The sequence below is a fragment of the Pongo pygmaeus genome, chromosome 5 (assembly GCF_028885625.2).
Source record: "Pongo pygmaeus isolate AG05252 chromosome 5, NHGRI_mPonPyg2-v2.0_pri, whole genome shotgun sequence".
In the NCBI taxonomy this organism is placed as follows: Eukaryota; Metazoa; Chordata; class Mammalia; order Primates; family Hominidae; genus Pongo; species Pongo pygmaeus.
The window spans coordinates 171,101,727-171,123,291 of record NC_072378.2 but is presented as its reverse complement, the minus strand read 5'-3'; the positions used below and the strand labels follow the sequence as shown (position 1 = coordinate 171,123,291).

Sequence of the window (21,565 nt, the reverse complement as noted above, 5' to 3'; positions counted from 1 at the left end):
TACTAATTTCTTTACTCAACATTGTTTCTCATTGTCCATGTATTCCTGTTAGATGTGCTCATTTTGCTATCCACTTTCTCTTGGAAAGGCTCTATGGGTCAAAGAATTTCTGATTCCTGAAAATGTGTTAATTTTTCCTCTTAGTGTAGAATGCTAATTGGGCTGACCTTAGGATTCTGGGCTCAGCATTGTTTTTCTATAAAGGTAAAGAAACATGATGTGGCCGCTGGAGTGAGAAGCAGGTTGCAGAGGTTTTCTGTAAGATGGGGGGGACAGCATGGAGAGGACACTGCTGATGACTCAGGGGCAAGGGGGCTGTCTGGGGCTGTCTGAGCAGCTGAGGGACCCTGGGCCCACAGCTGGAGAGACAGCCTTAGGTAGGGGCAGAGTCAGCTCATCCATGTGGCAGGTTAAAAAGTGGATACTCCCTCTGTTGTGGATTTGTCTATTTCTACTGGTATTCTATTTATGAATTCTGACTTGATGATGCAGATGCTTCAAGGCAAACATGGCTGTGAGGACTTCCAGAAAGCAAAGTTGCCACCTGTGACTGAGGACAGGAGTAGTGCTGGAAGGCTGAGCAGAGGACACGAACCAAGCATCTGAAGAGCACAGGGGCAAGTGGGGAATGGCCACCGGGCAGTACCCAGGGCTCACTGGATTTAAGGTGGGACCAGTAAGGATGACTATGGGATTTTCTCTAGCCACATTCTAAAAGCAGAGTTGGATTTAACCTAGGAGTGTATACAAGAAAGTCACTTCCATTACTGACTACAGAAATCAGCAGATAGGGTAGGACAGGTGAGGAAGGGACCAGGGCTGATGACGGGCACTCGGCTGCAGTGTGCTGGGTCAATGCACCAGCTCCTGTCTGACTGAGAAATCACCATGTGCCAGAGGTAATAAGCTGTGTGGCTGGAGAGTGAGTGTTGGGGACTGAGATTATGAAGGAGTTGAGTTACTGGTAATTACAAGGCCGAAGGTGGAGAACAAGATCACTGGGAGGGGACATCAAGGAACTGAGATCAGGGCACCAGAAGGATTAGCTCCAGGATACTAAGGCTGCCAGAAATTACTACAAGAGTCATACTGGGAAGAGTGACAGCCAGGAACCCGAAGGCCAACAGGGAGGACTGGTGGGTGGCAAGGTTGGATGATGAGATTCCAAGTTTGTGGTTTTTATGGAGAAGGGGAAATGGTCTGTGCAGGAGACCGTATTTTCCAAAAATGGCCATAGTAATACTTCTGGTCTCATATGATTTCCTGGGACTCTGTCCTGCTTGGCCAAGAGGAAGCAGCTACTTCATCTCCATCTGAATTTGGACTGTTTTTTTTTTTTTGTCTGCCTTGATGAACAGTATATGGCAGAAGACATGCTGGATGCTGTGACTTTGGAGGCTGGGCTATAAAGAGTAACATGGCTTCTACCTGGCTCTTTAGCCTTTGGGATGCTTGTGTTCAGAGTCCAGTTACCATCCAGTTATCAGTTAACTGGTCTTCAGGACCAATGAGAGGCTCACATGGAGAGACACAAGCCCCATCTAAGAGCCAGCATCAGCCAGATACAGGCGAGAATGAAGACTCGTCTGACTCCAGGTCTTCTAGCCAACAGACAGGTAGTGCCTGCCATGCCTTGCCTGGACTCAACGCCCAGAATCTATGAGCACAATTGAATGAGTGTTGTGCACCACCACGTGCTGAAGCGACTACAATAGCCTGGAAACAGGCCAAGAATGTGAGGGGAGTCGGCTCTATGCACCAAGGTATGGGGGAAACACCAGCTTTCTGTGAGCAAGAAGGTGAAGGGAACGGTCAAAGAAGGGGTGGGTGACGGTAGATTTACATGGAGTTTCAGGGGTCAGTGAAGGGAGACTGCAGAGCCGTGGCCATGGTGGCAGCAGGCTCACCCTTCCCCACGTCCACATGCTGAAATGTCTTACAAATAATCAAAGAAATGTGAAAGTATATTAGTTATGAGTAATAAATATATTTTGCTTTATTTTCAATTTGATATATGGAAATTTCATCAGAAGACTTGACTGCAGTGTTACTTACATCTTGGAATGACAAAAAATTCAGTTCTCCGGTTTTTCAAATATAATAAAGATTATACTAACTCAATGGCTTAAATAAGGGCTTGTCAACCAAACACAAATATTTTATTGACAAACTAGAATTTAGGTATTATGAAGGAGAAAACAATTTTCACAGACACCCACTGTCTTAGTCTAAGGGATGAGGAATTTATTTCAAAGTTATACAAGTGCAAAGAAATAGATCTAGAAGCAGCAGGGGTTTCAAATGAGCAAAAATGGAAGAAATAGAAAGTTAATGTTTATTGACATAGGGAAATCCTCATAAGAGGAATGAAAAAAATCGATTTCCAAAGCTAGGAAAAAATGTGGGTCCTACGAGACTTGCATGAAAAATAATTAGATGTAAATGTCCTTAAGAAGAAACTGAAGGGAGCAGTTAGGATATTTCAAATGTAAGAAATACAAATGTAATAAAATACCTAGAGACCGTGTCCCTTTTTAGTAAACACTCAGGATTTTAAGGAAAGATGATGCCTTGGAGCTCTGTGCCTTTGGCCTGTTGGTCAAGGTAATTCGTCAAGTGCAGGCACACAAACTGGCCTGCAAGCATGTTCAGGGGCTTATTTTGCTTTTAAAGAGCAACAACCAGAAGGAAATGTCTTTAGGTGACAGGAGTGAGCACCTCCTAAGAACACTGGGCATCTTCAGAGCCATGGTGTGGCCCAGCAGGACCAGGGGTCACCACCAGCTTTTCTTCTCCTTTCTCAGGTGGAGACAGACATAAGTTCGAGGTTTCTGGAAGACGGCTGCCCACAGAGGGCTTGCCTTCTAACTCCTCATATTCTGAATCTTTTCCATCATCAATACCCTGGCCATTCCTTTTCCCACAGGTACAGCTCAGTACAATCTGGGGCTTAAAATTTCAATTCTTGGATGACCTGAAGATTCTTCCATGAAAAGGATTACTCTGAACTTAATTTTTTTTTTTTTAAACAAAAGTCCTTCAATGCTCAGAGATAAAGAGGAACAAACGTGCCGTTTACTTGCAGCATCATAAACCAGGCCTGCTGGCAGCCCAGCTGCTGGCTGCTCTCAGCATGTTCTCTGTGGATTTCCTGTGTGACTGGATGGAGGGCCAGGCTTGTCTTCACAGGCACTGCCATAAAAAATCCTGAGCCAGGCCCTGGCAAAACGAAACAAAAGGGTGACCCCACAGAAACAGACACAGGAGTCACACACATGCTGTCATGTCTCCCAGGCAGAACCCTCCAGGCAGAATTAACTCTTCCACCAGAAAGATGGGAAGTTAGTTGTTACTTTTCTGTTCAAACACTTCTGAGGACTAAACACTTCTGAGGACCAAGAGAACACATAGTTGGAAACTTACGTTTGATTAGAATTTCTGATTAGAAAAGAATTTCTGAAATATCCCCAGCTTCACTTTCTGTGGTTTTGGTTACTCATGGTCAACTGAAGTCTGAAAATTAAATTAAATGGGAAATCCGTTTTAACTTGCTCGCCATTGTGAGTAGTGTGATGAACCCTTGTGCCTCCCGCTCTGTCATGCCCGGGACATGAATCAGCCCCTCATCCAGCTTCTCTGACCATTAGTCACTTAGTGGTCTTCTTGGTTTTCAGACAGCAAGAAGGGTGATTACAGTACGATATTTTGAGAGAGACCACATTCACATAGCTTTTATTTGTTATTGGTTGCTGTTAATCTCTTACTGTTCTTTGTTAAGCTTTACCATGGTATGTACGTAGAAGGAAAAGCCACTGGTATATATATGTAGGATTCCATACTATCCAGTCTCAGGCATCCACTGAGGGTCTTGGGATGTCTCCCCCACAGATAAGGGAGGACTACTGTATAGTGTTTTCTGACTTTTTAATAATAGGAGACAACCCCTCATAATCTAGTGTTGCTAATAAAAAATCAGAATACAACAGATGCCCATTTATTTTAAAATGAAATTAGCTAGGCATCATATATATGAATGAAAGATCAGAACGAAACACATGAAGATGTTAACAATGATTGTTTTGGGCCACAGAATCAGGCACAAGCTCGGGAGAGAAGCCAACAAAAGCTCTTCTGCACGATGGGAGGGAGACACCACTGAAAAAGGCATCATTCCTTCTTCATGCAAGCGAGGCCTGGCTCCCACGCATGGTCTCCTTGCAGCTGCGACAGCAGAGGAGGGCGCTGGCAGGGCTCTGCGTCCAGGTGTGCCTCTTTTTCTCTCCACACTCTTTCTGGAGGAAGCAAGTGTGTTTTGAAACCAAGTTAACTCGGCACCAGGTCAGCAGGATTCAATATCTGAGTTCTGTTTACTTTGGTACTTGATATGGAAGATTTATGTTATAAAGACAGACATGTGACTCATTTCTTCTGGAGATGCAGGTGATGAACTTACCTGGAGGATGACTAGTACCTTCTCCACTGGTCATGCTCATACTGTCTGCTTCCTGCAGTAAACAGACATGAAAACCAAAATAAGAATTAAATCTCTCTCAATATACAAACAAGAACGCTGCACATTTCTAAGTATGAACAAAGATGCTGAGCTGTATTTGGAGGACAAAGCTTTATCCTCTTTACAGTTGTGGCCACATGCCATTAAAACTGTGTTCCATAATTATTCCATTAAAGTGGAAGCAATTAATTAAGAGGTTCGTGGAAGGAAACAATGTCGAAGTTGTTCCTCTTCACACCAGCTCCATCCATCTGCGTGATTTCTAGGCATTTACTATTGCTGACGACTTTTGGAAATGGAAATTCACATGCAGATGGCTCACCATGGACGTTCTGCCAACACAGAAAAGCCCACGTGCAGCTCTTTCTGCGGCTGGCCCAGCCTGGGTGGCTACTGTCTGCCTTTCTGATAGACAGGGAACGCTGGGAAGAGACTCGGGGCAGAACCTCCCTACTAGTAGCAAAAACGGTGACAGTTTTTCACATTTTAAAAATAACACTTCTCTTCCAGAGTTCCCTGCTCTGAGTTATCTTCTGGTGTATGACGGCGAGAGCCTTCACTTGCCGTGACTGGGGATGGTGTCCATGCCTCTCCTCTGACCCACGCCTGCCGTGGGCAGCCTGGGTCTCTCCCCTCCCCAAAAAGTGTGGGCTCCGGCAGAAGGTGTGAAAGGAGAGGATTACAGCCAAAGTGAGGTTTCCAGATCCTTGTTACCTCTGCCCCCACCCTTGTTATCACAGATGATCACAGGCAGTTTTATAGCAGGCCTCCTACAGAATCACCACAGAGAAGTGACAATCTGGAAAATCACAGGCAAATTGTACCTATGGACTGTGGAATTTAACACATCATCTCTTTCCAGCTGGGCTGAGCAACAGCAAGGAAGAGGTTAAAGCCTTCTCACTTGAGCAGCCTTTGTTCTCCAGGCAGCTGCCTGCACTGAGCTCTGAGGCCTTTGAAGTGGACCAGAGAGTTCAGGCCAGGCTCCCCAGGACCCCCCTACCTGTCCACACACTCAGGCTCCAGAAACTTGACAACTTTTGGCAGTGACTTGAATACTTTCATGAAGAGGCATTTTTAGTTTTTTTACTAACACAAGAAATTTTACCTATCAATTGCCCTGGAAATAGTGACAACTTTCTACTTGAACTACTTTAATATCTTCAAGAAATACCAAAAGAGGAGTTGAAGGTAGGCAAAACCCAGGAAGAAATGTGCTGCCCCAAACTCCCTCACAGTAATTACAACTGAAAAGGTGGATTACTTGGTCTGAAAAGCAGATTCCAGTCCTGATGAGAGCAGTGTGTGTGCATGTGGCATCTCTGAAATTAGAATACACACAGGCACCACTAATATCATTTTTGTAACTACTTCTGCATGGAAGGCAGAATGCAAATGAAACATAGCATCCTTGCTTCTGTCTTGCAAGAACGGCTTAATTTCTCCCACTCTTGATTCCTAAACTCTTAAATCTGACACAAACTCAGCATTTAACATCTCAATTTTGCCTTTAACCTGAGAGTCTCCTAGAGCTACTTTCTGGCCCCAAACCCACATGCATCACCACTCTTTGATTCCTGTGTTACTGTTATGATCTACTCCAATAAAGCAGGGATCTTCTTCAAAGACCTATTTATGAAACTAGGGCACAGCCTTGAAGTGGTGTTAGGCTCCAGCTGCTGAGGTCATTACGGTTTTATTGTTTCTAAGTGACCAGAACAGAAGTGGTAAAACATGCTCCCTTAGGCCTTGCACCCAGACTGACAAACATTCCTTCGAGTTCCAAATCATTCCTGAAATTCAAAGTGGTCCTGTGGGTGGTGAGAAGGGAACCCTACACCTGGAGTTCACGCCATGTAGCCCAACTGTCTCCTCCTTTTTCTGGAGGGCTGTGGGCTCTGCAGAGCCCGGGAGAGCCCACTTCACTTAACAGTGACTTAGGAACGAGGCGACAGAGACAGGTGTGGAGCTGCTCTCCTGGTCACGTGTCCTTCACTCAGCAGGGCCAGCATGCCCGCACTTCTCCTGTGCCCACTGCTCACATCTCCTCTGTGCTCCTTTCTGGGTCAGGAAGAGCTACAAATTCACTTTGGTTACTTGGCTTTTTATTTATATTTGTCAATGACATCCTAAAGAAATGTATGTTAGAAATGAAACTTGTGCTAAAGTGGTACTTACAGATGTGCGTACTCGATTTAAAAGCAAATTACTGGGCATGCTATGGAAAGCTTGGCAAAATGCAGAGTCTAGGGAGAACCTCTGCCACCCCCACAGCCTTGCGGACCAGCTCAGGGATTCAGGAATCTACAGGAAGCAAATATTAAAGCAAGACTAAATTTAATATTTAATATTTAAGAGGGCGCACACACCAGGGGCCTTCATCTGCTGAGCCTGCCTCCTTAGGTCCATCCTGGGACGTGCACAGCACCCTCAGCAGTGGGAACATGGCAAAGATGATGAGGGACTGAAGCGTGGGACAGGCAGGGTGCGGGGCCCACAGAGCCCAGGGCGCAGGGAGTCCTGAGGGAGGATGGCATGTTTGGGGAAGAGAGAGGAGTGCTTCCTAGGGAGGCCTGTGGCCACTCATGTGTCCAAACCCACACAGATGCAGGCTACAGAGGCAGCCCTGGGTTGTTTACTACAGGCTGAGTAACCCCTTTCTGAAATGCCTGGAACCAGAAGTAGTTCAGGTTTCACATTTTTTTCAGATTTTGGAATATCTGCATTATACTTACTGGGGTTCAGCAACCCTAATCTGAATATCCGAAATTCCAAAATGCTTCAAGGAGCATTTCCTTTGAGCGTCCTGTTGGTGGGCAAAAATTCTGGACTGTGGAGCATTCTGGATCTCAGACTTGGGATACTCAGACTGTATATATTTTCTGCTTCCTATCAGTAGCTTATACTATTACAGGCAGAAATGTGTAAGAAATAAGCACTCCTGGAGATACTGGCAGTGCCTGTCCTGGCTCCTGCAGGGGACAGCGGGCCTTTGCTCCCTCCCTCCCTGCTCCCTGGCCCTTTCTGTCAGCTTCTGTCCTCAGAGCCTCTCTTCTCTGCCAGCTTCTGGACGGCCTCCCTCTCCAGCTCAGTCCTGATGGGACACTGCCTTTGTCTGTCTCCTGCCAGCCCTCCATGTCCTGTCACCCCCAAACCTGTGTCCATCTGAGGGCTCTCTCCTCACCCACACACCAGCTGCTGAATGCCACTTGGAGATCCCTCAGGCTTAGCTCAGCCTGCCCCAAGGAGCTGCCATCAGGCAGGACGAGGAAACCACGGTGGCCTCTGGACTTCTGGCAAGAGCAGGGGTGACTCGGGGGTTCCTGTTACTGGACAGCCGAGGGATCTGCTGCAGAGGCACACAGGGTTCCAAGACTGAGACTTTCCCCTGGCAGGGACCCAGGGCTGAGGATGACTAGCTACGGTTCTGCTTATGGAAAGTCACTCTGCTGTTTTAATTTGCATGAGGAGGAGAAATTTCTGGACACTGTTCTCTGCTAACAGAATCAGAAGAAATCTGTTTCCTGTCAATCCAAGGAAGAGGGTTCTTCTGGTCTAGTTTAAAGATGCTCTTGTAGTCTCTGTCGTCACACGAAAGAAAGAAGCCAATGTGCATGGCATCCTTCCTGGCACTTGACCTGGGGGCCATGCTCTGGGAGAGCCCTGGGAGAAGCAGATGGCTCTGCTCCCGCCAGGCCACACCTGCAGGCTTTGGTGATGTTCCTGCTTCACTTCATTCTGCAAGAACAGCGATACTGAGGTAGGACTGACATTGCTTTATTTTTAACAGAAAAAACTCTTTAACAAAATAGTTTGACATAAATATTAAGAGAAATGTTAGAATTAATGCCAGGAAGGAAAAACTTGGTTTTGGAAGAAGTGGCCATGATCACCTCCGCCTGGATGCTGGTGCTGTGGAGGTGCCGTCCCTGCAGCTGGTCAGGCCATACTGATCAGAAGCCAGGGAGCAGCCCAGCGGTCCAGGGATCCCCTAAGGGCAGGCCACTGGGAAGGGGCAGAACCAGGGCTTGAGACAAAGTCAGCCTGTCTGAAGCTACCACAGCAGGCTGCCTCTGGAAGAAAATGAAAGAAATAAAGAAAAGCCTGTGACTCTTACCATTCCCAGAGGAGTCAGTACCAAACAGGTCCCACTCCACCTGCCTTCTAAGATCAGGGCAGAACGGGGCATGTTCTTGATGGTACATCTGTAAATGACATTTTCTACCTTTCTCACTCCTAAGAGTTATGACATAGTTCTACCTTCCCCACTCACTCCTAAGAGTAACGACATAGTTCTACCTTCCCCACTCACTCCTAAGAGTTACGACATAGTTCTACCTTCCCCACTCACTCCTAAGAGTTATGACATAGTTCTACCTTCCTCACTCACTCCTAAGAGTTATGACATAGTTCTACCTTCCCCACTCACTCCTAAGAGTTACGACATAGTTCTACCTTCCCCACTCACTCCTAAGAGTTATGACATAGTTCTACCTTCCCCACTCACTCCTAAGAGTTACGACATAGTTCTACCTTCCCCACTCACTCCTAAGGGTTACGACATAGTTCTACCTTCCCCACTCACTCCTAAGGGTTATGACATAGTTCTACCTTCCTCACTCACTCCTAAGGGTTATGACATAGTTCTACCTTTCCCACTCACTCCTAAGAGTTATGACATAGTTCTACCTTCCTCACTCACTCCTAAGAGTTACGACATAGTTCTACCGTTCCCACTCACTCCTAAGGGTTACGACATAGTTCTACCTTCCCCACTCACTCCTAAGGGTTATGACATAGTTCTACCTTCCTCACTCACTCCTAAGGGTTATGACATAGTTCTACCTTTCCCACTCACTCCTAAGAGTTATGACATAGTTCTACCTTCCTCACTCACTCCTAAGAGTTACGACATAGTTCTACCGTTCCCACTCACTCCTAAGGGTTATGACATAGTTCTACCTTCCCCACTCACTCCTAAGGGTTATGACATAGTTCTACCTTTCCCACTCACTCCTAAGAGTTATGACATAGTTCTACCTTCCTCACTCACTCCTAAGAGTTATGACATAGTTCTACCTTCCCCACTCACTCCTAAGAGTTACCACATAGTTCTACCTTTCCCACTCACTCCTAAGGGTTATGACATAGTTCTACCTTCCTCACTCACTCCTAAGAGTTACGACATAGTTCTACCTTTCCCACTCACTCCTAAGAGTTACGACATAGTTCTACCTTCCCCACTCACTCCTAAGAGTTACGACATAGTTCTACCTTCCCCACTCACTCCTAAGAGTTACGACATAGTTCTACCTTCCCCACTCACTCCTAAGAGTTATGACATAGTTCTACCTTCCCCACTCACTCCTAAGGTTTATGACATAGTTCTACCTTCCTTATTGACTCCTAAGAGTTACACTTTACTAATGTCTCACCCATCATTCAATAAATAGAATAGAAAGTCACAGAATTCCAGAGCTAGAAAGGACACTCAAGGTTATCCAGGCCAGATGCCCGATGGAAAGGGTTCAGTGTGTTGCCTGTGGCGATGCGTCCCATCAGTGGGAGGCCTGATGGCACACTCTTTACAGTTTCCTCTGTGACAGGCAGGCACACGTGTCTGCAGAACCCGTAGGCTCTTTCCCATCCTCCCATCTGGACTGTGGACTCTCTTGACTATCCCCTCTCTACCTTCCTGAGGCCCAGGGGGAAGAAGGGGCAATCCCAAGCCAAAGAGGGTAAGCAGAATGTCTCCTTTCTTACCACAAGGCTAGAAGTAGGGGACACGACAGCACGCCCTGCCCAGTCAGTCTGCCCAAAAGAGAGGCTGTGGCTCTTCCCTCCCCTGCCAGCCTGCCTTACTGGGTCAGGTGGGTTCTGCGGAATCCTCACCTAGAGGGGCCAACGTCTTTCATGTCATCAAGGTTGGCCTGGCATTTACAGCCAGGCTGGTCACGGATCTCCAGGGCGGGAAGGTGTGGATGGATGAGGCTGGGATGCCCGCTTCACCCAGTAGCTTTACTCCACACCAGTCAACACCAATATTTCCGACATTACTAAACCCTAGATCTAGACCAAGCTGTGTGCCATCATCAGCTGGATGTGGTCGGTCTGCAGACCTTGAGCATTTCTGTGGGATGTGGTCACTGAGGCCTCACCACCTGCTTCAATCACCTGGGTCAAGCTTCTCGGTCAGGGTGGACTCCAGATTCACACAGAGCTGCAGGGGCCTCCAAGTCTAGCCCACCTGACCTCGTGACAGCTCTGACTGGCTCCTCTGCCCCCACATCTGGCCCACAGGCATCTGGCATCAGCTCCCACCCTCTCATCAGTCCTTTGCTTAAATATCACCTTGTCAAGGAGATCTCAGATTTGCTATTTCAAGCAGCAGAGAGAGCGAAGGAGGGATGGAGGGGGAGCATAAGCTCTACCCACCCATTTGGACCTAAGTGCTCTGCACACACTCACCTTCCTCTTGGGAGCACCATCACCATGGCTCATGTGAAGAAGGCCTCTCATCCCACAGACTCAGAAGCCCAGACCCTGCACTCTTCTCAAGCAGCCCTAATGTGCACGGCCAGCTAGAGACAGATCCGCCAGGTCAAGGCTGTAGGCCCCCAGCCCACGGGGAGCCCCCAGGACAGGCGTTGAGCTCTCTACACACACACACACACACGACCTCAGGGCTGCAATCTCTGACCGGAAAGCAGACTCTTAACCAGGGTGGAGAAGCGAACTGGAAAGCCACAGCACGTGGATCGCACAGGATCCACCCCAAGGCCAGAGTCACCTAGGGCAGCGGCAATGGCCCATGGCATCAGGCTTCAGTCTGAGTCTAGGTAAGTTTACAAAACCCCTCCCATTGTTTTTGGGTTCCCTGTTTGTGGTTTACTCCAATCAACTGCAGCACCTTCTAAGTTAAAAGCAATCTCAAATATCCTCGCATAAATGGAAGGTCTTCTGCCCAGATCTCAGTTGCACTGCACTGGTAAACATACTCGGATGATTTAGTTAGTGGCGAAGTGGAAACGACCTTCGTGTTTACACTGTAGCAGAGACCACGAAAGGATGGACTGCACATGTTCAGTGGGGCCATCTGGAAGCTCCAGATGACAGTGAGTGCACGACTTGGTGGGGTCGAGTTTCTGCAGGTTAAGCTCATTCAAGGAAACATCTCAAGCAAATGTAAATCTAAATTCCTGGAGCTCTCTCAAGGACGGGCATTAAATTCATGGAGCTCTCTCAAGGATGGGCATTTCAAAAACATTCACCATCAATTCTCATCTACCCTCAGCAATACAGTGGACTCGCAATGTTTGCTGACTGTACAGACCCAAGAGGAAAGGACACGGTACTCAACAGACGTGCGGCCCCGCAGCCTCCATGCAGACTCCACCCGAGACAGACCCCAAAGGTCAACTGGATTCACACTGAAGACGTGCTGTGTTTTAGGGAATAATTTGAGCAGCTTGCGAAGTCTCTACACATTTTAGACATTGCGAAAGTCACAGATATCATAAATCAAAGGCTGATTTGGATTTTAAGGGATTAAATGATAAATATTAGGTAATTTCAAAGTTTATAAAGTTTGGCTCTCAAAACTATATGGAATTTGAGCTCAAATACTGATGTGAAGTTCTCGATGTATTTAAATTCAGCACAATACATGCATTAAAACAGTATCTGTACAACATATGTAAAAAACAAAGGGTTGGGGCTATTTCCTATCTCACACTGTAATCCAAGTCACGGAAAATATCAGAATCCTATTACCTGAATGCAGCTATTGGTGAAACACTATAACCTGTCCTTTTTTCATGAGAACAATGGATCTTCCACATGTAAACTTTACAAGTGCCTTCTAGCGAGTAAATTACAAAAACTGGATCTTGAGCAGAATGAGCTGATAGAAAATGAATAAAGTGGCCAGATGCAGACAGGGCTAGCATCAAGCATGGAAATTATTTGTCTTTATTTCACTAAACGATAAAAATTAGATGCATTGGTATATTTATCTGTTTATTTACTGCAACTATACAACCTTTCTGAAACAGAGGAAGGCAGTTATCAGCAAAAGCACAAGGTGAGAGGCAGTGCCATGCAGGTGGCCCAGCAGAGTGACCACTGGCCTTCTTACCTGGTCCCTGGTCTCTCCACGGCTGTCCCTGACTGGAACGGCTATACCCAGAGCCCGTCCTGTGGTAGCTGGAGCCCTGTCTTCCCCACCTCCCTGTGGGAACACATGGTCAGAAGATTAGCAAGCTGTCAAATGTCTTAACCCAAATGACACAGCATGTAAGGGTGGCAAGGCGGCACCAGGTCAGCAGTTTCCCCGTAGTTAAATCAGAGGGAGGGTCATGAAAAAACGCAAATTTAAGGGTTGCATCCCCAGAGAACCCGGCTCAGGAGTGGAGTCACAGATCTACATGTTAAACCCTACTCCAGAAGAATCTGCTATTGGTGGTGAGAGGTCAGACTCTGCAAACAAAGACTTGAGCAGCCCAACCACTCCTCTCCCCTGGGCCCCCCTGGACCCATGCAGGCCATGGTGCCCATGACCAAGCCCATCCCTCTAGGGCCCTGGGTGAGGCATGGAGCAGCACTTCTGGGACTTGTGAGCTTCTCCCCATTCTCCACAAACTTCATTCACCACATTTTTCGTACTTTAAAATATCTGTAACTTCCCAGTCCATGACACCTTGTCTCGTTTGTCTCTACTAGAAGGCCTGATTACATACAAACTCATGTGATTTTTTACAGGTATCGTGATAGTCCATGGTGCTCCACAAAGAAGGCCCAGACCGTCTAGCCCTGCCATGGGTACTGTCCCTGCTCCACAGGTGCACTGGAAGCATCTGTGAGGTGGGCCACACTGTGACCAGGACTCCCAGTGCGTGACCACACATGCAGTGTGCAGGCCACCTGGGGCTTTAACTATGAGTGAAGAGTGGCCTTGCAGGATGTGCCTCCGCCAGGCTGGTCCTCCCTGGACATGCTGCGGTGTCCACGGGGGCATGGCCTTGTGCTGGCACATGCTCCTGGGCTGCCCTCAGGACCAACCCCCTTATCTGGGGCCCAGATACGGGTCCTGAACTAACAGATTTCTGATCACATCACCTCAAAAAACTTCAAAAGCTCCCTGGTATGAGATGGGTAGAAAAGCCACGACTCGCCTGGCATTCAACAGCCTCTGTGGTCTCTAAGGCTGACTCACCTTCCCCAGTGTCCTCCCATTGTGGTGTTTTACCCCAGTCTAGCTACTGAAAGTCCCCCAAGACCCACCTTCCTGCCGTGATGTCATCCCTTCGTGACTGCTGCCCTTGTCTCTGAGCTACTGGTCTGCAGGACTGGTGACATGCTCCTCACATCTGGCCAGGGTCAGCCCGTGCGTGCTCATCTTACACACGTGGTCTCCAGCTCACCTCCAGCATGGGCACTTGTGACCACACACTGAGAATAACAGGTGACTCCAAGCTCGGAGCAGTTGTGAGCTCACAGCTGTCACTTGGGTCCAGCGGCCAACACACCGAGAATAGCTTGGTGTTGCAGTGGCCTGGCTGTGCGGCCCGTGGAAGCAGACAACGGCAGTCAGGACTGCAGAGCCCCACCACGTCCCTACAGCCCTTCCCCAACACAGGAGGTGCAAGCTCAGCATTACCCAAGAACATGGGGCTGGGGCCAAGTGGTGGAGGCCTCAGCCTAAGTTTTGCAACTAAGAATCAACTTGGTTTTGGGTGAGCCACGTGGGGCATAAGATTCTTCAGCAAAATGAGGGACTGAACTATATAACCTTAAGTTGGATTTGTGAAGAAAATTACTTTGAGAACAAAAAAGGGAACAGTTTCCAAATCATGGAATGATCTTACTCATCTATCATAGCTTTTAAAATGTAGTTCGCCTCATTAATGGAATAATACGAAAGGAAAATGTAGTTTGCTTCATTAACTTGGAATAATAGGACACTGATTTCTGCCCATTTGTATGCAGACTTCATTAGAAAATAGTCAAAATTTAGTTTCTATAAAAATTACAAGTACCACTGTACCACTGCATTAAACTAACAGGTCATCTTTAGTGCTCAAAATAAACTTGTCACGCAGGACCTCATGGCCTCTTGAAATGAAAAGAGGAGTTTGGCCTGACAACCGCCACGCCTACTGCCACTTAAGCAGCCTGCGTCTCTGAAATGAAAGAGGAGTTTGGTCGGACAACAACCATGCCTACTGCCACCTAAGCAGCAGCGTCCAGCATCTGCAGGTCTCTCAGCCCCTTGTCATGGCTTCGCTGACAACCTCAGTCTGGAGAAGAGAGGGAACCCTGCAGGACTGTGTATGCAGTGCAGACTTTTTTTTTTCTTTTTTCTGTAAAGACAGGGTCTCGCTATGTTTCTCAGGCCAGTGTCAAACTCCTGGCCTTAAGTGATTCTCCCACCTCGGCCTCCCAAAGTGCTCAGATTACAGGTGTGTGCCCAGCCACGGCGCAGACTTCTGAGGATCTACTGCCAACCAGGTAAGGAAACAGGCAATGTGAGAGAGTATCACACATTTATTTTGCAACAAATCAACTTTGTTTTGGGGTCTCAATCTCTGTCTATCTATAGTTGGTGGCAGAAAGTCAAAAGATGGAGAAAAGGATTGGGAACAGGAGAAAAAGCAGCCTTCCCTCTCACGGTTGGACATGGCTCCACACACCCTGGCTGCTCTCCCTTCATGGGGTGCTACGCACGACACCTGGTGGGATCTGGGTGCATCTGAGGCGGCTGCTCCCCTCATGACAGAAAACCTCTGAGAACGGTATTTGCAAGGCTGACACCAAGTAGTTCTCCTAGAGATAGTCTGGGTGGCTAAGAATCTGGGCTGAGTTCTCCTATTCCATCAAGAAAAATAACGGGACTGCAGGAGTTATAGGTGTAAACATGGACTGAAGGAGGGCATCCAAGAATAATTAAAAAGTCTCATTAACAAAATAAACTAATAAGATGTCTAACTTTACTGACAGACAAAGCAGCATTCAATCAATGGGACAGATTTTTGGTTTTTGAAAATTAGCGGATCACGAGGTCAAGAGATCAAGACCATCCTGGGCAACATGGTGAAACCCCTTCTCTACTAAAAATACAAAAATTATCCGGGCGTTGTGGCACAAGCCTGTAGTCCCAGCTGCTCGGGAGGCTGAGGCAAGAGAATCGCTTGAACCCGGGAGGCGGAGGCTGCAGTGAGCCGAGATCGAGCCACTGCACTCCAGCCTGGGCAACAAGAGTGAAACTCCATCTCAAAAAAAACAAAAAGCAAAAAAACCCCAGACTTTTAGAAGTATCAAGGGTACCCTGAAACAGAAACTCTTGCTCACTGCTAGAGAAGGTATTCAGTGATCATTTACCTAAAATTGATTACATTTCAATCTATGATTCCACAGACAATGATATTCTGTTTTAAGAAAATAATAATAATACACATACAAGCATTAGAAGTAATGAGAAAAAAATGGAAATACCCTCAGAGCTCCAAACAGGGAACAAGCTATCTAGTAGTGGAAGATTCTGTGGCCGTTGTTTAGAAGAATGGTGTTAATGCCCTAAGTTAAGTGCTAAGTAGGAAAGCAGGATGCAAACTGCATGGAGTGTACTCACAATGAGATCCAAACACAGAAAACCTCGGCAGAAGCCCATGCTTGTTATCTTTATGTGACAGAATTAAAGGCCATGTATATTTCCTTTTTAATTACTTTCTTTATACTCATTTTTTATAATATACTTCTATTATAAGAAAAAATAAACCTAAACTCTTGTGAAATAAACAAACATTACCTAAGCAGCCATTCCACTTTGGGGAACCCTAGAAAGGAGGTTACAAATGTGGAGAAAGAGCTCTTCATTATTTAATTAATGAGTGAATCCTTTCTGAGAAATTTTCCTACTGGGACCAGAATATAAACCACTGGATAGAGATTTTAATACTTTTTTTTTTTTTGAGATGGAGTCTCGGTCTGTCACCCAGACTGGAGTGCAGTGGCGTGATCTTGGCTCACTGCAACCTCCACCTCCCAGGTTCAAGTGATCCTCCTTCCTCAGCCTCCCAAGTAGTTGGGATTACAGGCGCCTGCCAACACGCCTGGCTCATTTTTGTATTTTTAGTAGAGATGGGGTTTCACCATGTGGGCCAGGCTGGTCTTGAACTCCTGACCTCAAGTGATCTGCCTGCCTCAGCCTCCCAAAGTGCTGAGATTACAGGCGTGAGCCACCGCACCCGGCCCTATCATTTAAATTCTATTCTGTTCATCCAATTGTATCAGCCTCTTCTTAGAATTCATTTATCAACAAAACTCAGGAAGCAGTTAGGGTCTATGCTTGTGGGGCTTCTCGAGGCACCTGGCCCTTTCCCACCTGCGTGGTGTGAGCCCCAGTGGGCTCGGCCGGTGATGCGTCTGTTCTCCTTCATGCAGGCCTTGCAGACGATTGCCTTCAGGTTGTGGAATTTGGTGAGCCGCGATCTCTGCAAACAGACCAGATGCAAATGAGATATGAGGGGCCAGATGTGGCAAAGCAGGGCCAGGTGTGGCTGGAAGGAAGCTTAGGGGACACCCTCCCACGCTGTTCCCAAGGCGAGGCAGCAATGGTAGCTGCACCCTCCTCCCAGGCACGAACCGCAGCACAGTTCTCCTTCAGCATGACCACATCCCAAGAGGTTCTTCGAGAACATATTCTCCTAACTCCCCCAGAAAAATAACACCAAGCAGCTTCTGTAGGTTAAACAATCATTTCTAAAAAAGAATCTTCAAGTCCTATTATGACAATTTAGGTGATTACCACACAATCTTACCTTAAAAAGTGTTTGGATTTAATACATCTTAATCTTTCAATTCTTAATTATAAGAACATTCAGCAGAAATGCCAACGTCAGAAAAAAAAAAAAACAAAAAACATCAGCAGATCAAGAAATGGAACATGGAACATTCAACCTTTCTTTCAAGCTTCCTGTTTTATTATTATTTATCCTATACTTTTTTTTTCCCCAAACTAGAACCTACAATCACTTGGAACTTGGTCAAGAGATTGGATAAAGAAAGGAAAAGATCCTTGATGTATGACTTACAGGCTATGGTCCAATAAGGCTACTTTACCTTTCATTTCTACAGTCTACTTTCCAATACTTATTGGCTTATTAGAAGCATATTTCTCCTCTTGTTCTGCTTTTGCTCTCTATAAAATTCAGGCAGCTTCTAAGTTCTAAATACTTGCCGTCCTATGCCACTCTGGAATCTGTGTGTGTGTATGTGAGGAACAGTGATGGCAACACATTACCAAATGTGTTCTCTCTGCTATGAAAGCTTGGAGTGCTTTATCGTGACAGACCGGTATGCTCTCTCACGGATCACACCGCTTTTCTCATCCCTGCGGGTATTAAAACACATTCCAAATGCGCTTGGCTTGAGGCCTTATTTGGAAATCTTCCAGGAGTCATGTAGCGATTGTATTTATTAAGCTGGACAGCAGCCAACGTCCCCAACTAAATTGGCAGCCTTTGGGGAGTATTTTCAAGTAATAAATCATAACGACACCTATCAGATTAGTCTGATATCTGTGGGGGCACTTTTGCAGGGAGTATTAGTTCCTCATTAAAAAATAGGGAGAGGGGCTTGTCGCGGTGGCTCACACCTGTAATCCCAGCACTTTGGGAGGCTGAGGCAGGCGGATCACTTTGAGCCCAGGAGTTCAAGACCAGCCTGGGCAACATGGAAAAACCTCACCTCTACAGAAAATACAAAAATTAGCTGGGCATGGTGATGCGCGCCTGCGGTCCTGGCTACTCAGAAGGCTGAGGAGGGAGGATCACTGGAGCCCAGGAGGTGGAAGTTTGCAGTCAGTGGAGATTGCACCACTGCATTCCAGGCTGGGCAATAGAGCAAGACCCTGTCTCAAAAAAAAAAAAGTATGTGTATTACATATATGTGTGCGTGTGTGTGTGTGTGAGAAATGCGGAGAGGAGTAAAAAGCACTTCAAAAATTAAAAATGGTCAAACTGGGTGTGATGCTGCTTGCCCTACCTAATGATAAGTTTGGGAGTCCTGAACCCTATTTAAGAATTCTGGAAGAAGCTACAGGTTGAGCACTCCTAATCTGAAAATCCAAAATCTAAAACTGCTATAAGTGGAAAATTCCACACCTGGTCTCATGTGATGGATGCAGTGAAAACACTGTTCCATGCACGTCATTAACAATATTGTATAAAATTACCTTCGGGCTATTGTATAAGGAGTATATGAGACATACATGAATTTTGTGTTTAGATTTGGGTCTCAGCCCCAAGGTATCTCATTATGTATGTACAGCTGACCCTTGAACAACATGGGTTTGAACTGCATAGATCACTTACACTCAAATTTTCTTCTGCCTCTGCCACAAGTGAGGCAGCAAGACCCACCCCTCTTCCTCCTCCTCAGCCCACTCAATGTGATGATGATCACCTCCATTTAATGGACAGTAAATATAGTTCTCTCTTATGATTTTCTTAATCACATTTTCTTTTCTCTAGCTCACTTACTTTATTGTAAGAATACAGTATATAATACATATATAATACAAATGATGTGTTAATTGACTGCTTATGTTATTGGTTAAGGCTTCTGGTCAACAGTAGGCTCTTTGTAGTAACATTTTGGGGGAGTCAAAAATTATATACAGGTTTTCCACTACAGAAGGATTTGGAGCCCTTAACCCTTGCCTTGTTCAAGGATCAACTGTATATGCAAACATTCCAAAATTCTAAAAACATTCAAAATCCAAAACACTTCTGGTCCTAAGTATTTCAGATAAGGGATATTCAGCCTGTATTAGCTATGTTGATGCAGAAGCCTAATGCTTCAAATCATGTGTTCCTGATTTAACGGAATCCTTTATTTGGAAAGCATTAATTTGAAAAATGCAACAGCTGACTTCATGTTTTTTTGTGTAGCCTGGAGCTACAGGGATGTTTCTGGTGAAAGGTAGGTGTCTGTGAACTCACATTTTGTTCTAAAAGAACCTCCACAGCATAACCCTTTTCAGATTGCAAGTACTTCTGATGAAAAAGCTTCCCATCAAATACATTCCAGGGCATGAAATCACTTGTCTTCCAGGGGAAGCCACACGCGCTGTTGACTAAAACCAGAGTGGTGAGGCCGCGGACGAGAAGGGAGCCCAGCTGCACGGCTCTGGGGTTGATGTAATCAGGCTGTGGAGACCAGAACACACACCAAAAATGTAAGACAGGAGTCACACACGCAGGAAACAGATCTCAGCACTGCAAAGTTACTCTGCTCAGAACAGATGCTCGCTCAGTAACTGGACAGCATCACCATAGCTGCATCCTCAAAGCTGAGCTTCACCAGCTCTACTGATTACAGAGGCCTTGGAAACAACCTCAGCTGACAGAAATGAGGGTGCCTCTTCAGTAAGAGTGTGTCTTCATCCATCTACCCATCCATTCAAACCTCAGACACTTACTCAGGCCTGCTCCACATACCCAGGCAGTGAGCACAGCGTCTCTTGCCTCCCAGGAACCTCTAGGCTGAGAACAGAAATGGTGAAAACTGTGGTCCACTAGGAAAAAGCTCACATGATCATTCACTTCTGGGTGCATTCTTTCCTGAACAACTTTCTTCAAAGGCAAGGGACAGACAGGGAAGCCAAGAGAGTATCATTTTAGACACTATTAAGTTTATTGTATTGAAAAATCATAATTGTTGTAATTATGAGTATTTGTTACGAAAGATCTAACTTTAAATGAACACTTATCATTTAAGAATAAAATGGCTTATGTATCTCACTAGGTTGATAGGCTGATAATCTTTGCAAATTAAGACGATACCAATATGAAATATTTCTTTTCACTGTCAAATTTACCTTGATGTCCAATATTCTGTTCTCAAACGGGGACGCTAACCTAACATGTTGTAGAGGGTTCCTGCATTTAGCGAGGATGCTGCATGAGATACTCTCTACCTCCTGGCTGACACTGGCCCTATGGAAAGTGATACCGATATCTAGTGAGTGTCCACATGAGTCCATAAATGAGGTAAGTGAAACTGAATCCGTCATTGTCTGGCTTATCTATGTAGCTCAAATTAACCAAGAGTTATTTTAAATAAAACTAAAATAAATTAGGAAAAAAGTAACAGATATTTCAGCCCCTTTAGAAGTTAAGGCTTCACTTACTAAAATAGAAGAACCTTGCTAACCACTGTAAGAAATTTATCATGAACTGAGATTATCCAAGAGTTAATCTAAGGTTTAATCAAAATGATTTTTGTTGCACAGCACTACTTTATCCTAAAATAGTGCTGTATGACACTTTTTATTGTACAAAATTATCCAAAACAACACTCGTTTTTAAAAAGAGCAACCATTATACACGTACACAGGGCTGAGCAGATGCTAACAGGACGTGTTAGTGAGAAGTGTATTTCCTACAGAAGCCTGAAGGTGACTGCCATGAACAGGTACTGAATTTAATCAAGTATTTTTTTAGCATCCATTATATCCTTTTTCTTATTCATTGTTATTTACAATGGTTTTCAAATGTTAAATCAACCTTGCATTCCAAAAATAAACCCAACTTGGTCATCATGTATTATTGGTTTTACATATTGCTGGATTTGATTTGTTAATATTTTGTTTGGAGGCTTTATTTTCATGAAACAGAATGGCCTAAATTTCTATTTCTTGTGATGTCTTTGTTAGATTTTTGCATCAGGATTTTGCTGGACTTATAGAAACAGTTGGAAAGACTTCCTTCTTCTTCTGCTCTCTGGAAGAATGGGCGTAGCACAGCTGCTGGTTCCTCCTTCGGTGTCTGGAAAAACTCACAAGGAAGCCCTCTGATCCTGAGGTTTCCTTGTGGGCAGAGTTTTCATTTCAGATTCAATGTCTTCAGTAGACATGGAACCATTCAAGGTTTCTAGTTTTCTATTTCTTCATACTTCAGTCTTATTAGGTTGTATTTTTCAAGGAACATGTTCATTTTACCTGAAATTTTTTAACACAATTACTCTTCATGGCACACATTTTACCTGAAG

At 45.5% G+C, this 21,565-nt stretch overlaps 1 protein-coding gene across 18 annotated transcripts in view; it reads right to left on the bottom strand.

Annotated features, from left to right (window-relative positions):
* Positions 1-1,967: 1,967 nt before the first annotated feature.
* Positions 1,968-21,565, bottom strand: part of FAM120B (family with sequence similarity 120 member B) — a 97,609-nt gene continuing 78,011 nt past the window's right edge. For 2 of the 18 annotated variants that reach the window (XR_010126821.1, XR_010126820.1), the window contains 6 exons: positions 19,516-19,722; positions 16,896-17,004; positions 12,651-12,743; positions 4,454-4,505; positions 3,424-4,292; positions 1,968-3,219 (listed from right to left, as the gene is read on the bottom strand). Coding sequence is in view for 9 of the 18 variants with exons in the window: in XM_054490282.2 (XP_054346257.1) it covers positions 4,465-4,505; positions 12,651-12,743; positions 16,896-17,004; positions 19,516-19,722 (450 nt within the window). In the remaining 9 variants the exon portion in view is untranslated. Of the gene's footprint in view, positions 4,293-4,453; positions 4,506-12,650; positions 12,744-16,895; positions 17,005-19,515; positions 19,723-20,190; positions 21,516-21,565 lie in introns of those variants that run through there. The other 16 variants (XR_010126822.1, XR_008503017.2, XR_010126825.1 and 13 more) reach the window with 10 other exon arrangements.